This window comes from Apium graveolens, chromosome 2 (assembly GCF_009905375.1).
Source record: "Apium graveolens cultivar Ventura chromosome 2, ASM990537v1, whole genome shotgun sequence".
In the NCBI taxonomy this organism is placed as follows: Eukaryota; Viridiplantae; Streptophyta; class Magnoliopsida; order Apiales; family Apiaceae; genus Apium; species Apium graveolens.
The window spans coordinates 24,881,525-24,897,122 of NC_133648.1; the positions used below are offsets into that span (position 1 = coordinate 24,881,525).

The 15,598-nt window shown below is 37.3% G+C and overlaps 2 protein-coding genes across 2 annotated transcripts; one reads left to right on the forward strand and one right to left on the reverse strand.

Moving 5' to 3' along the window:
* The first annotated feature begins 18 nt into the window (after positions 1-18).
* On the forward strand, positions 19-3,825 carry LOC141707143 (BTB/POZ domain-containing protein At5g03250-like). The gene is made up of 4 exons (XM_074510158.1): positions 19-293; positions 402-471; positions 1,220-2,458; positions 3,085-3,825. Exons 1-4 carry the CDS (start codon positions 235-237, stop codon positions 3,622-3,624), a joined length of 1,908 nt encoding a protein of 635 aa, XP_074366259.1. The 5' UTR covers positions 19-234; the 3' UTR covers positions 3,625-3,825.
* A 649-nt stretch (positions 3,826-4,474) lies between these two features.
* Positions 4,475-8,633, reverse strand: LOC141707142 (E3 ubiquitin-protein ligase WAV3). The gene is made up of 2 exons (XM_074510157.1): positions 8,305-8,633; positions 4,475-6,728 (listed from the first exon to the last, which is right to left on the reverse strand). The coding sequence occupies exons 1-2, from the start codon at positions 8,470-8,472 to the stop codon at positions 4,824-4,826; spliced, it is 2,073 nt and encodes a 690-aa protein (XP_074366258.1). The 5' UTR covers positions 8,473-8,633; the 3' UTR covers positions 4,475-4,823.
* Positions 8,634-15,598: the final 6,965 nt, after the last annotated feature.

Sequence of the window (15,598 nt, forward strand, 5' to 3'; positions counted from 1 at the left end):
GCCTTGGTATCTGGTTAGGTCTCAAAAGAACGTAACAGAAAGTGGCAACTACTGTCCTGGATAATTTGAGGGCTGTAGACTAGGGGGATCCTCGTATTTCCAGGAGTAATATTATACACTAGTTGAACAAACAGAAACCCTGACCTGAACAAACTCAGCAGCATTACTCACTACTTCACTCTTTTTAACCACCTCTCTCTCTCTCTCTCTCTCTCTCTCTCTCATCATTCCCAAATGGCATGCATGAAGTTGGGTTCCAAATCAGATGTCTTTTACAGGGATGGACAATCCTGGTCAGTCGTTTCTTCCTACTGGAGCATTATTGCATTTGCATTGTTCTTGTTTTGAATAAGATTACAGTTATGTAAGTACTTATACTCAAAAGTGTGCTTAACCTTCAGGCTATGCTCGTCTGGTCTTCCAAGTGATATCGTTATCCAAGTTGAAGATACATCTTTTCATCTTCATAAGGTTTATTTTTCACTTCTCAGTTGTGAATTTTTTATAATATTAACATATTGTGTAATGTATGTGAGAGCTAATATGACAGATTTCCCTTATTTGTTCTTGTTAATGTTTCACACTTTCACTACACTGTCATCCAATTTAGTGCATTACTCGTGCATGTAAGTTGTAACCATGCATAACATAAGACAATATATGACAGATTACACATTAGATCATAGGTGAACTGAAAATATTTCCTGTCACCAGATTTAGACCATGGACCTCATGAAATGTTTTTCTAACCATTTTTCCTGAATTGGAAATTCATATCTGCATTCACTGATGTATTTGGTGTAGTAGTTCTAGTAGCAGCTAATGTCCCCCCGCCCTTAAAAAAAAAACACCTCACCAAAGAATTATTCGTTTGAATGTAAACAGTCCTCTATTTCAGGAAGAGAAAGTACTATAAAAACAATTCAGCCGTCTTAAATCTAATCGATTAATTTAACTGTAAGAAATAATGATCTTGATAACTGATAGTATTTGTAACAAACTGATATAGTTTATGTTTTCATTTACATGCTCATCCAGAATTTTCACACTTTCTAAACCTGTAAATGTCCGTCTGCAGGATCATCAATGCGTAGCTATATACTGTAGCTTCATTGCTCTGGATCACTGCTCATGATTGATTATTTTCTATTTGATAGATGTTTATGAATTTTTTTAATAGTATACTATGTACCATTATCTTTTTTGGCCTGTCTTGCAGTTCCCTTTGCTTTCCAGAAGCAGGGCACTGGAAAATCTCACAAGAGATTCTTCTCCTGATGAGAATGAGGGTGTAGATTATAAAAAATGTCTTTTGCGACTCCATGATTTACCTGGAGGAGCTAAAACATTTCTTCTAGTGGCCAAGTTCTGTTATGGTGTTAAAATCGATCTTACTGCAAAGAATGTAGCAAGGCTTAGGTGTGCAGCCGAGTATCTTGAGATGTATGAAGAATGCGGAGAAGGCAACCTTGTTAAACATTCAGAAACTTTCCTCAATGCAGTACTTGAAAACTGGATAGATACGATCAAAGCTCTTGAAACATGTGAAGAAGTTCTTCCTTACGCAGAAGAGCTGCACATTATATCAAGATGTATTGATTCACTAGCAACAAAAGCTTGTTCAGATCAACCTTTGTTCAATTCGCCTGTGTCAGGACGTAATACTGGTCTGAGCCCAGAAAGAACGCTTGTTTGGAATGGAATATGCACAGCTTCAAAGCCACAACATGTGAGTGAAGATTGGTGGTATGAAGATGTATCTTTCCTTCGTTTACCTTTATACAAAAGGCTGATCTTGGCTGTTGGTTCAAGAGGTATGAAACCAGAGAGGATTGCTGGGTCCCTTATCTTTTATGCTAAGAATTATCTCCCTCAGATGGGCACACAATTAAACTCTCAGAACGGAAACGGTGCTGGTCCACAGTTAAATCTATCTGCATCATCCGAGGCAGATCAAAGAATTGTCCTAGAAGAGATAGTGGAGCTTTTACCTGATCAGAAAGGAGTAATACCAACAGAAATGCTACTAAAGCTTCTTCGAACATCAATGATCTTACATGCTAGTCAATCTTGTCGAGAAAATTTGGAAAAGAGGATTGGTGCTCAACTGGATCAGGCAGTTCTTGTCGACCTACTTATACCAAATATGGATCACTCAGTAGAGACTCTCTATGACAATGACTGTGTTCAGCGGATACTCGATCACTTCATGGCAGTAGAAAAGGATGTGACTGATACTCCCTTTAACTGTTTGGTGGATCAGGAGCAATTCCCTGGAATCCCACAATCACGTAACCCATTAACAATGGTGGCTAACTTAGTTGACAGCTACCTGGTTGAGATCGCGTCTGATGTCAACTTAAAGTTGCCTAAATTTCAGTCACTTGCTGCTGTACTACCCACGTACTCAAGGCGACTGGATGATGGAATTTATCGTGCATTTGACATATACCTTAAGGTAAAACTTGTTTTTAATACGTTACATGACTATATTATCTTCTCCAAAATTCATTTTAATTATTCTGGAGTTAATCCTCTCTTAGTAATCAGAACTACCAGAAGACGCTTGACTGCTACTAATCATCAAAAGAACAAAACCAAAGATCACGTGATCATGTTTTTTTAATTATATTTAGAAGATTTTGCAAGATAGAAACACAAGTACAAAATGCTATTTTTTTCAGTGTTATGAATGGCTAAACTGCTCTAAAAGCAAACCTTGCAGAGTTGCAAGAATCTTCCCCCGAGATAAATGTTTATTTTCTAGCTGATTCCAGTTGTTGAGTGTTTCTAATGGCAGTGAAATAGGCTTATATAGTCAACTTTGTGCTCTTAAGCTTTAGTCACTTCAAGTAGATAAACTTTCATGAGAGTCAAATTTCTGGGTTGATATTACCTGACCTATGTTTGTTCAGATCTGTTGGTTGTTCAAAAATGGTTGATTTAACTTTAAATTAGCTCTTCTAGTTCATTAGATGTCCTGTACTACCCGATGTTCTTCTCTCATCAACTTGAACTGTCCTAGATTATATGTACTTTAGTTCATATGACACCCGAATTTTCCACTCTTGTATTTGATTTCAGGCACACCCCTGGGTTACAGACTCTGAAAGGGAACAACTTTGCAGGCTGATGAACTGTGAGAAGCTGTCTCTAAACGCTAGCACTCATGCAGCTCAAAATGAGAGGTTACCCCTTCGAGTCATTGTCCAAGTTCTGTTCTTCGAACAGCTTCGCCTCCGTACATCTGTATCGAACTGGTTCTTTGTCTCAGACAATGATTCACAAAACCCAACTGGAAATTTAGCACTTGCAAGATATGAGAATGCCATCCAACCAGCATTCGGGGAAAAACAGATTGTTCATTTTGACGAGATGAGAGAGCGGTTTTTTGATCTGAAAAAAGAGTGCTTGTGCATGAAACAGGAGATTGATAAGATTATGAAGACAAAGGGGAGTTGGAACAGCTTCTTAAAATTGTTTGGACTGAAACTGAAGATGAAATCATGTCAGCCAAAAGCAGCCAAGAAGAAATGCAATGCTGAAGTTGTGCCCCCAACATCAATCACACCACTTCTGAATGGAAAACAAGATGAAGCAGCCAATTGTGAGTTGGCACACTAAATTTTATTTTATTTCTCTCCAAATAAGAATAACAGGAAGAACTATCACTTCTTTTATTTAATCTATTAAGTTCATTTTGCTAGTGCTATGGATTTCATTATGTTGAAGCAAGTATTCAGTTTGCTCCTTAGAATTATGTCTTTCTTGGAATATTGTTCCCTTTATGATTCTAAAAAAGTTTTGCTTTTGCTGTGAAATGCATCTCCTCATCTTAGATAAATTTATTACATTGTTGTATCTGCAGTTCTATTTTCTGTAATCATATAAATCCTTTACATTTGTCATTTCTTATAATCATCTATAATCATAGATGAACAGTTACACTATGGTGAACTTGGGCTACTCAGAGACCTAAAACTCTAGTGTGTAAATGTACTACAAATATTACTTGAAACTGCAGGTTTGATGGGCAAGAAGTATCTGTAACAGTTACATAAGGAGAAATAATGAACCAACAAGTATCCAGCAAACATTATAGTGGAAGAAGCTTTACACCCAGGGCCACCATTACCATAAGTCAAATTTGAGCAATAATTGAATTACTAGCTTTTTGATCAACTTAATATCACTACTGTAAAGGCAATCAACCTTTATGAATTATAAGGATGATACTGCTTTCTGATCTCACAGTTGCATACAAATGGTTTTAAGTTAATCAAGGCTTAACCTATCGTATACCTCTGACCTCTCTCTTTTTGCCGATAAGGGGTCTGAGGGTTAAAGTCTCGCCGGACTCCTACCATACCGAGAGAGGGGAGGCATCCATTGTGCTCCCTCTAAGGGTAATAATTCATCTTCTCACTTACATACTAGCAAAATGCAGAATAAACGTGGTAAATAAGTGGTAAGAGAATCAGAATGCACATAATTCGTATATTAACATAGTCATCACTACAGTTAAACGCTTTTATATGTTCTCAAGAAGGAAACCATTACCATTTTTACATCAACAGCACAATAATACAGAAAAACAAAAATGTAGTAGAAAGACCTAATGTTCCTTTTTTGTTTACCCCTTCCCCCTAGTATCTTTATTTCATTTTCTGGGTATTATTCCATTAAATAATTATTAAAAGGAACACTACTGACACCAAAACCGCTCCTCTTATCCCCTCCAATTTATCTCCAAAACAAAAAAAAACGAGAATTTAGGTATTTCAAACATTTAAGCCTAATTTACAGGTGTGATACTTCGGACATCACCTTGGCTTTGGTTGAAGAAGCCTATAAGCTAATGGACTCCCCAACAATGTGGCCTGAGAACGACTAAGCATCTCAGTCATTGACCGTGTTTGATAGGCTTGAACAAGACTTGAACTGTCTACAGAATCACCTCTTGAAGTCGCTCTCTGCCAAGAGTGCGAGCTTAGTCCAGATAATATATATGCCCTACCGGATGCCTCGTATACATGTCTGCTTGCCATCCTCTCTTGCATCTCCTTGAGCTCCGCATCCAATGCAATACATAGATGGTCGTGGGCCCTGGCTGATACAGTCTGCGACAACATGTTACGACAACTTTCAAGGATTGAAATTGCACCAGCTAGGTCACCCTGTTCAGCTGCAGCACGAGCTTCAGCCATTGACTCAGCTGCTTGCAGCCTGTTCCTTTGCCTGTCGACTTCAATGGACACTATGTCTTGTCCAGCTATTTCAGGTCTCATAATCTTAACAATATCACTATCCAGTGTTACTGTTTGCTTTGTTAGCGGATTAATATAATTCGATCTTACTTTCAGAATCGATGTTTCTTTGTTCAAAATCTCTTTGGGCAGATTCACTGAAACAAGAAAATCCCTTTCTTCATCCGCATACAAATCACCAACTTCGACATAAGCAGTCTTTCCATTAGGCATCATGTGGTTTGGGTAGCTACCTGTTTTTATAGATCCCAGACTAATCCGAGAGTCAACAGTCTCTATAGTCAGATGTAGTTCTTTAACAACTACACTCAGAAGCCCCCCTATGCATTGAGCAAATGCATCCTGAATTGTGCCTTCCTTTTCAATGAAAGAAAAGGTCCCTCCTGAAGTCTCAGAGATTGAGTGCATCAGTGAAGCATCGTGATCTGTGCCGAACCCAAAAGCATGCACTGGAACTTTAACACCATGACTCTCCTTTCCGTGAATGGATGTAGGAAGCAGCAACTCATAATTAGGTTCACTTTGGCTGCCTCTAGAACCACTTATGGTATATGTATCCTGTCCATCTGAAAGAAGTATTATACTGGAAACTGCATTTTTTTCCCTTCGATCTTCCATCGCCTTTGCACCCTTTCTCAAGCCCTCAGCAATATTCGTTCCACCATTTGCAACTAAAGAGTTAACTGCCTGCAGTGCCTGCTGTCTTCCTGTCTCAGACATACGACTGAGGGGGAATAGGCGGCGTGCTGTTGATGAAAAGGCTATGACTGTCAACCGATCATTTGGGCCAAGGTTCTGTATAACAAACCCCATGGCCCGCTTTAGCAATGCAAGTTTAGTACCTGCCATGCTGCCACTGATGTCAAGGATAGTGACAAGGTCAACAGGAGCACGAGGAGTCTGAGAAATTGGGGACAAATTAGACTGATTAATACTGTGACCTGAAAATGAAACAGGAGCCTTCAAATGGATCAGTACGGTGAAGTTATTAGAAGCATTGTACTGGGGGACTGCTGGAACTTCTGGGTATGTTTCGACATTTATTGTTGTGCAGGACACTGTATCTGCATGATTTTTAACTGTTAAAATTTCCTCAATACTCTCAGTTTTATGATCTAAGGACTCATCATCATCAAATACAGCAGGCTCAGGAGACTGCAATATTTGTGTGTCATGTCGATTAGAATTAGGACGACGAGGCAGTCTACGGACAACTGTCATCATACCATTGTTGTGCAGCCAGCCAGCAGGATCAACTCTAGACCTTCCAGAAGGAAGTTCCAGGGTAGGACCTTGACATGGAATCTCTTTCCACTTTGCTCTACAAACTGGGCAGAGTTGATTTCCATGTTTTACATTTGATGCAATACAATGGAAATGAAAGGAATGTGAACACTCTGCGGTGAAAATAGCATTGCCATCCCCAAGTTTCATATTAGCCAAACATATGGAGCATGTTTTCTGGAAATACAAAGAACAAAACAAATTTTAGTAGAAGGCTATATTGATTATTGATTGTACAAAAGAGAGCTAATCTAACAACAATAGATGGTATACAAAGATGACGCAGGAACAGAATCAGATAATCACATACAGCAGTGAAACAAATTATAACTTTTGAGTTTTGACATAAGTATCCATTTCAATCCATCCTTGTGTATCATTCCCATACATAACATTTCATAATAGTTGCAGTTCGAAAGTACTCGAACCCGTAAACAATATACAGTGTGTCTCATAAGTTAATTTTATTTTGTCACTAAATCATATGGATCTTATATTTGATAAGATTTTCCAGGATTTTATAGTCAGATTAGTTGATTTAAGGAGATTAACTAAATTTGAATACATAAGGTTAATTGATTGTTGTGGTTAATCTGCTACTGGCTAATCCAAATAAGATAAAAAAGGTAGTTTCAACATATATTCCGACAAATGGTTTCTAGCTTGTGTTATTGCAGATGTTTAGATATTTACTCGTGTTATCAGTCCATGTAGAAGGTCGAAATGATGCAAGTAAAACAATAAATTCTAAAATGGCTACAAGAAAAAATTACTCATAACACATTTAGCCACAGAGGAGGCACCAGAACACTCAAACTTATAGTCAACAAATGAGTTCAGTCCACCCATGAACTACTTTTCTCCACAAGGAACCAAAGATAAGGAAAGAAAGTAACAGACTGTAGTCCACCTTTGACTATGTTGGCAAACTGACAAGAGCTTAATAATGACTATAGTCAATAAATGTAAAATGATTTTTTTTCCAAATAGTTTCAAAAATATATCCTGCTATAATTATGATCTTGCAAGAAAACAAAGGCCACAGAGCAAGCTACATAATTATAATTTTACTTCATGTTCTACATGTACTAGTATGAATCCAATATAGACAAGCAAATCGAATAATTAATTGATTGGCGGCCCATCCCTATCACATACCCCTCTGTTATTGTTAATAAGAAACCGGAGAAAGCATGCTCTCCGGTTCAAGCATTTTCAAAAACAAAAAACTGATACAAGCAAATATGCAGAAGCCTAGATTGATACACAGTCTTCAAACTAGGCGGTGTGATAATACAAGGCATCAAGCAATTTAATAAATTCCAAGAAAAGTATGAAAACATCATAGAAAAGGTCAATAATTTACCATCTCTTATTCTCTTATACAATTAAAACCTTCACAGTTCCATTTTGTTTGTCTTAATAATACATATAACATTTCTTGGCAAAAAAATCAAAGACACCAACATTAATCTTTGCTTGTTAGAACTAGTAACACACAAACAAAGAGATGCAAAGAAGAAAAGTAAATGAAAAGAGGGGTCTAAAAAGATTGAACTTTTTAAAAGTCAGTCAAGCAGAATAAATTAAGTGTAGAATTACAAACTACAAGTGTGAGAAACACACATTAAAAGCAAAAGGAGAATTAAAGGGCTTAAAAAAAGACTAAACTTTTCAACAGTAATGCAAGTATCATATGTTAAGATTTAACACACACAGAAGCAATAATAAAAAGTTAATGAAGTAAGAAGACCTTAGACGAAGAAGTGCTGAAGCTTTTAGATAAGTGAGCAGAGCCAAAGGTCCAGGTGGTGGGAGAAAGCAAAGATCTTTCAGGAGAGTCATGAGTAGCTCCGGGAGGAACATAAACACAGAGGTTGAAGCCAAGTGCTAGCTTGAGTTTTCTCCATTTGCTGCTCATTTTTAAGTAAATGGGAAAGCTGAGTGTGTGTGTTTTAGGAAAGTGTAGGTGGGTGTGCACAATAAGCTGAGTGAGGGGTGTAAATACAAGAACCAGAGAGAGAGACTGATCTGAGAGTGTGTGTGTTGGGGTTTTTGACTTTAAGGTGTTGAGAAGTAAAAGGTGGGGAAAAGAAAATTCAATGCAAACATTGTATTAATGGAGTGCTGGGGCCTTTTTTAAAGTCATACTAATGGACTCATGAGAGTGCTCCACTTGTTTTCTGGGAGCAATTATATCAGGCTATCTCACTTTTTTCCCAGTGTTCTAAAAATAACCGATTTTACCGATTAATTATTTCAATATACTACGCTGATTTGATTTTATAATCTGATTAATCACTGCACTTTTTTCTTAAATTTATATATTTAGTTTAATAAATTAATTATTTTTATATTTTATTAAATATATCCGATTAATGCTCTGATCAATCAATCCGATTAATCATCGATTATCCAATTAATCACTAAAGGATAGCTATAACGAATAATGCCGATTCCCGCTTTTTAGAACAAAATCTCAGCTTATCTATGTTCTAAAAATTCCCCATAAATATCTGATTCATCTCTAACAAATTATTTAATTGATTTAATTTTTAAAATCTGATTAATTTTTACGAATTTCTTTTATTGAAGTATATATAATTATTTATTTAAATTAAATTACTAAATTAATTTAAATATAAATAATTATAGAAATTATGATATAATAAATATAGATTGCTTAATAAATAACTAATATAATTATAACAATATATTAAATATAATTTAATATTATAATACATCCGATTAATCCTTTAGATTAATCCCCGATTTTTAATAAATTTTAAATCGGTAACTCGATCGATATTCTCCGATTCCCGATTTTTACAATACTGATCTTATTACAATAAGATGCATGTTATCGTTGGTGAAGAATACGATTTTATTATTATCGAATAATATAAGATTGCGTCGTGAACATATAATTAAGGGGGAGTTTTGAAAAAATTAAGATTACGTGGAAATATTTGTCACAAAATTAAAAATTTATAGCCGCTAGTTCTTAAGATGATGTAGGAAGCTAGGTTTATGAAAAGACTCAATTCGAGTCCTTCCACCTTAGTTATGTTCCTGGGCGTTACTTAAAAACTGTGGTCAGAGTTTATTAAACCGACAAATGTTATGATGATTAATTGAAGATATAAAAACACGCTAAATTTGCATATATGGGTTCTGTAACAATGGACCATATATTTGGAAATGATTCTGAATGCCACCATAAATAAATTAGTCTCCAGCGGTTAAAAACGGGGTCCAAAATATGCCCCCAATAATATTTTATTTTATAATATATTGTTCCATTTTAGCCATACAAATCCGTTTCTCACCCTATTTGTGAAAACAACAGTGAGAAAGTAGTAGTAATGGCACCTTTTTAGTAAAATATAAAAGCATATGATATGGAGGATTCACTTGAAGTGGAGTCAAGTTTCTTCTTCACAACTCATGATTCCAAGAAGAATACATTATTTACAAGGGGATTATATTTCTCATCTTCCTCTTAATATTTGCAAAGTTGTATCACTCATCTTAGTCAACTGGGAATAGTACTGCTGCAACAATCTATCTATGGGAATTCCTTGTATGTTGAGTTGCCACATTCATAAATATTCTCTCAACTTTCAAGTCTCCCCTTGCAATGGAATATCAAGACATAATGAGTAGTCTCCTCCTCTCCTTTATATTCTCTTTTAGGTAACATATGCTTTATAACAAAACAAATCACCATGAGGAGCTAGGAGTTGAAAATAAAAAAGTTTAAAGCTAAATGAATGCATGAAATGAGTAGAGATGCATTAAACAAGGAAAAAAGAATCGTTTTGATTAAAATACTACACCCCCCCCCCCCCCTTTACTGGCAGATGCATCATGCATGGGATAGGATTCCCTAGCTTTAACATGTACACATTTTTGCAGGGGGGAAAAGGTCAACTACAAAGCTCACCTTTCTAACAAATTTACTCCATCATATATAAGAGTACATCCGTGTGGATGTGTGAGAGAACTCTTTTAATTACCATTGCCCCCTGAGCTTCAAGCACTTAAAAAGTATGCAGATATGAGAATCTATGATTTGTGCCACTATAAGCTAGCCTAGCTGCTTTGTGCCATGCATGCATAGGTATTCCCCTTGGATGCAACATCACCGCATCAAACACCATGACATCACCTGCATTAATTTGTCTTTCGGGTTCACCACAAAATTATAAGAATATCGGGGATGATAAGGGAGTCGAACATGAATAGTCTACTGACCTGAATTCTAATACCATATTAAAAAATAATTACTTTAAAATTTGAAGGTTTTCGAATCCTTAATATTATATTAGTATTCTAACGTAAGCTAGTATATTTAAATTTTATTTATAGGATGTCAAGACTCATGTGTTGAAACGGATAGAGTATGTGAATGCGAATGTTGACATAAGGAATCACACAGTTGTATGGGGTTTCGTCCCTTTTTTGGTATATTAGAATGGAGAAGTCATTTTTTTGGTACATCTGTTCAAAAAATTCCATTTATGGTACAGAACGCCTATATTTGTGGGATTCTACAACTGACACCCAGAACAAGTGGCGTTCTGGGGTCATTTTATTTATTTTTTTCTTTTTTTCCCGTGATGAAATTGTGTTAGTGTTTTTGAACAAAATAAAATTAGATAATGGCCTATTTTTGGACTCTCATATTAAAAAAATGGAAAATGTTTTTAGTATTTTTTTTTGTTGGCTTGTAATGTAAACCTAATTTATGTGTGTATTTTTTAATTTAAATAAAAAACCGTACAAATAAGATTTTTCTAACTCCGAAAAGGGTGTAGTGCAATGTGAGTGTATAATTTTTAGGTGAGTGCATGTTTTGGCACGTGCGTACGTAAATAACCGTAGTTTTTTTGGGATCCAAATTTTTTTGTTGTGTTGTAATGTAAACCTATATTTTGGGAAAATTTTAATTTTGAATTAAAAATTTATATGGCCCACACTTTTGTAGCTTCGAAAATGGTGTCTTGAGTGGCGAGTGCGTAATTGTCATGGGAGGGCAAATTTGTGCACGACATATTTAAATAACCGGAAATTTGTTTAGGTCCATTTTGTATGTATGTAAAAACATTTGGAGTCTGTATGATTAAATAATAAATAAACATTTGGAGTTTTTTTTATTAAAAACTAATATCACTAACACTTTTGTAGCTTCGAAAATGGTGCATTGAGCGGCGAGTGCTTAATTGTAAGCGAGGGCATGTTTGGGCGTAATTGGCAAAAAAATTGTATATGTTACATTTTAGTTTTTAATTTGAAACTCGAGAAAGGGTGTCATGAGGGATAAAGAATTTAAAAGTACGTTGTAACAGAAAGTGGATAATGAAATGATAAAGTAGGAAGTACATTGCAACTGAAAAAGGGATAATGAAAGAACTCTCAAATTCTTTAGTCATCCGCAAGATTAACAACGTAATGATCAAATTCTTGATCTTCAATCTCGTTAGCTTTCTCATAATTTTCTTCCTCATCCCTTTGAATGTGAGGGGAGGTATGCTTATGACCTCCCTCCCCATTTTTGTGGGTTGATGCGTGCCTACTCGACCGAGTTTGACGCGGTGGCCACGAGTCGGGGCCGTGAGTGCTATAACAGATGTTTGTAGCCATACCAACATCATCTTGGCCTTGAGAAAAATCCTCAAGTTTGACAATATACTTAGCATATTTCTTATCCCACTGTTGTTCCTCTTCACGTATCTTTTCACTCCTACACCTTGCGACTACATCCTCGGCCTCCCTTTTCCTCATCTCAAGCTCGTCTTCCATGAAGTGGTAGTATCGACACATTTCTTTTAATTCATAATCATATTCTTCCTTTGAAATGTTACCAGCGTTGAAATTCTTATTAATGTTATCTTCGTACCGGACCAATGATTTCATAAACTCGAAGTGCATTTCCCCGTACCCAATAAACTGTTCATTGTCACAGACGGCGAATCCTTGTGCAGCCCGTATAGCTCGCATTCTTCGGATAAATTATTTGACCTCACTGATTTTTGCTCTGTGAGATTCAGCAGGTGCCTGAGATTCGGTCCATTTATACCAATTAACTTCCCCGTTGTTACGCATTTCCGAGCTTGCGTGTCCCTTGCCCTTGTCCATGACCTCAGTGTATGAATCTAAAAATGTGGAGAATGTTAAAGTGGAGAGAGGTGAAGTTGAGATGATGACTTATAGGTCCACAGATATTTATAGGCCAAAAAATGAACTGGTAAAACTTTAAATTTTGAACTGGGGCAATAATGATGAAGGTGAATTTAATAGTTTGAGTTTTCAAATTATTTAAAACATTTGCACGTGACTAAAGTTCTGAATTATTACATGTGCATTACCTTTGAAAACACACAATACTTGTTTCAACTTATCTTATTTTCGAGGAGATTCGCACATGGGGTGTTTAATGCAGTAATGGACAAGAAGAAGATATTTGAGGGAACAAACTATTACAATGAGGCAAAGAAATGACATTGTTTGCTAAAAATCAGCAAGGTTAACAACATATTCATCAGACTCTTCACCAGACTCTTCATCCTCAGCCTCCATCTCTAGGTGTTGCTGATGAGCCACAACGTACCTTGCTATTAAGTTATCGTCTTGTTCGATAAGGTTGATTTCCATTATGTCATATTTTTTGTAAATCTCATCCACCTGACGGATACGTTCCTCCTCCGTTTGGGACATATCGTTATAGACCCTTTTAATCTTCATTTTATCAGCTTTTATTTCGTCCAATATTTTCTGATTAACCTTACCATACGATTTCTTCGCGATTTTGGATTCTTTCTTTTTCCTTCTACGTTCAACGGATTCAGCTAAACTTAGTTGACGCATACCTCTCTTAACATTTGTAGGCGTTGCATGCCCTTTGCCCTTATCCATTTTATGTGTAATAAGATGCCTACACTTGGAACATATGATTTAAAGTTATGAAGTATGATGTATTTATAGGGAAAAATGAGCCTTATAGTGGTACAGCGTAAAGGTTATTTTGCATTCTTACTGTATACTCAATGACAAATATAATATTAATATATCATCCAACAACCACTGAAATCTTATCAGCCTTTAATAAAGACTTTGAGTTGTCATATTTTCACATGCTATTATCTTCAATTATTTTGAAATGACTACTCGTTGTAGTGAAAGTAAGAAAAATGAAATGTCATTATGTAACAACTGTAGAGCGTGAATAAAGATTGAAAGGAAAATAAGATTGTCCTTAATAGTCCATTGCGTGTTTGAATTACTTTTATCAGTGGGTTGTATAGTCTATTACTGTCATTCGAAGTAGCTTTACAGTTGTTAGAACAAATGAAAATGCGAGTAGATAAGTATGGAGTTTATTGTCTCATGTTGGCAATGTGTTGCAATATCATATTTCCCGTTATCATTGATGTATCATTTTATTTTTCCAATGGTTCCCTTGTAACATTATTTTCATTTGGATCAAGTTTTAAATTTTTTTAAGTGTGCACCATTTGGAGCTAGTTTAGAAAGCATTGTGAATACTAATACCAGGAACGAAAATGAGTGATCGTGACATAATAAAATACAACAAGTCCGAAAGTGACCATAACTAATAAAGTAAAGTCTAAACTGCATACAAACTGAAAACATGGCATAAATAAAGACGAGAAAGCTGGGAAGATGAGCAACAGTGCTGATCAGCCACAGAACCTCCCGCCGGTGTGGCATAGCCTCCCTTTCCCTTTTACTGCTCTACGGGGCTGCTGCCTGACATGCACAGGAGTATCGGCTTCCTCACTAGCGTCATCCTGCTCATCACTGTCATCCCCCATATCTTCCTCCTGCATCTGATAGGGTGTATGCATCTGACGCCCCTGCTCGAAGCTCTGTGCGGAGGTGTCATGTACCAACCAAGGGTCGAACCCCCTAGCCGGGGTTTGAAAAGAAAATCTCGAATCACTAGTCTCGGGTGGAAAACTGCAGGTAGGCTGTGGAAAAGCCTGAACCACATGACCATAATCACTCTGAGTAGAATGACCCCAAGTGGATCCAGCAGCCCAAGCACTAGGAACAGCATAAGGGCTCTCAGAACTGTGGCCTATAGTAGATGTGCCGAAATAAGGGTTCTGAGTACTGTGGCCAAAAGTAGATATAGCAGTAGCATGGCTCTGAGATATCTGCCCCCACGAGGAGCCCGCAACATCATAGACTTGGGAACTATGACCCCAAGTAGATATATGAGAGGATCCCTCTCCCTGAACGTAGTGGTCCCAGGTAGGCTCAGTATGTCCCGGGGAACTTTGCTCCCAACCTGATGCAGACGAGGTGTATAGAGAAAAACCCTCACCAACTGATGGGCGAGGCCAAGGCTCCCAACCATCCAAAGGAGCTACTGGAACATGAAGAGAAGCGGTACGTGACCTACGTGCATGAGCACCGCTAGTACGTGGGGTAGCAGGAGGTGGATGCGGGGGCCTCTGTGAAAGAGAAGTGAATCCTATAACATCTAATGTGCCATGTAAACCCTGAAGTGCCTCATCCACAGTAGCATCATCCTCAGCCACGCCCGAACCCCGAATCTGGTGGTAGGCAGCGGACAAGCCCTCAGCCTGCATTGACAACATGTAAAAGTGTGAACATAAACTCATATAAGGAAAAAAATGAAGGTACTTGACTTAAGAATATAAATCTTACAGCCACGGGTAGGTATCCCTGCGACCCCTGGAAGCCTTGTTGGTCCCTACACATCCTAGGGTTGATCATGAAACGCCTTGTGACTCTATCGAACCACTGAGGATACTGAACTGCGCACATAGGTCTCCGAGTGTGCCTGTAAGCTGGTGGCTGAAGCACCGCACTGTGGCGTGAGTCCCACAGCTCACGCACCCTATCGAACTGCAAAGGCCATCCTCTCTGACCCCTATGGAAAGAATCATGGCCTCGGAGCGGAGAGTTGGTAGGGACCTGCTGCAAGTAGTCAAACTGTCTAGTGACCCTATCGGTGTAGCACCACTCCACCCATGTCAAGTAAAAAATGGGAG

Bases quoted from the DNA above. Each gene is read 5' to 3' on its own strand.
- LOC141707143 (XM_074510158.1), top strand. From the start codon at position 235: ATGGCATGCATGAAGTTGGGTTCCAAATCAGATGTCTTTTACAGGGAT. The intron at 294-401 runs GTCAGTCGTTTC...CTTAACCTTCAG, and splicing joins TACAGGGATGGACAATCCTG to GCTATGCTCGTCTGGTCTTC. The intron at 2,459-3,084 runs GTAAAACTTGTT...ATTTGATTTCAG, and splicing joins CATTTGACATATACCTTAAG to GCACACCCCTGGGTTACAGA.
- LOC141707142 (XM_074510157.1), bottom strand. From the start codon at position 8,472: ATGAGCAGCAAATGGAGAAAACTCAAGCTAGCACTTGGCTTCAACCTC. The intron at 6,729-8,304 runs GTCTTCTTACTT...TTGTATTTCCAG, and splicing joins TCAGCACTTCTTCGTCTAAG to AAAACATGCTCCATATGTTT.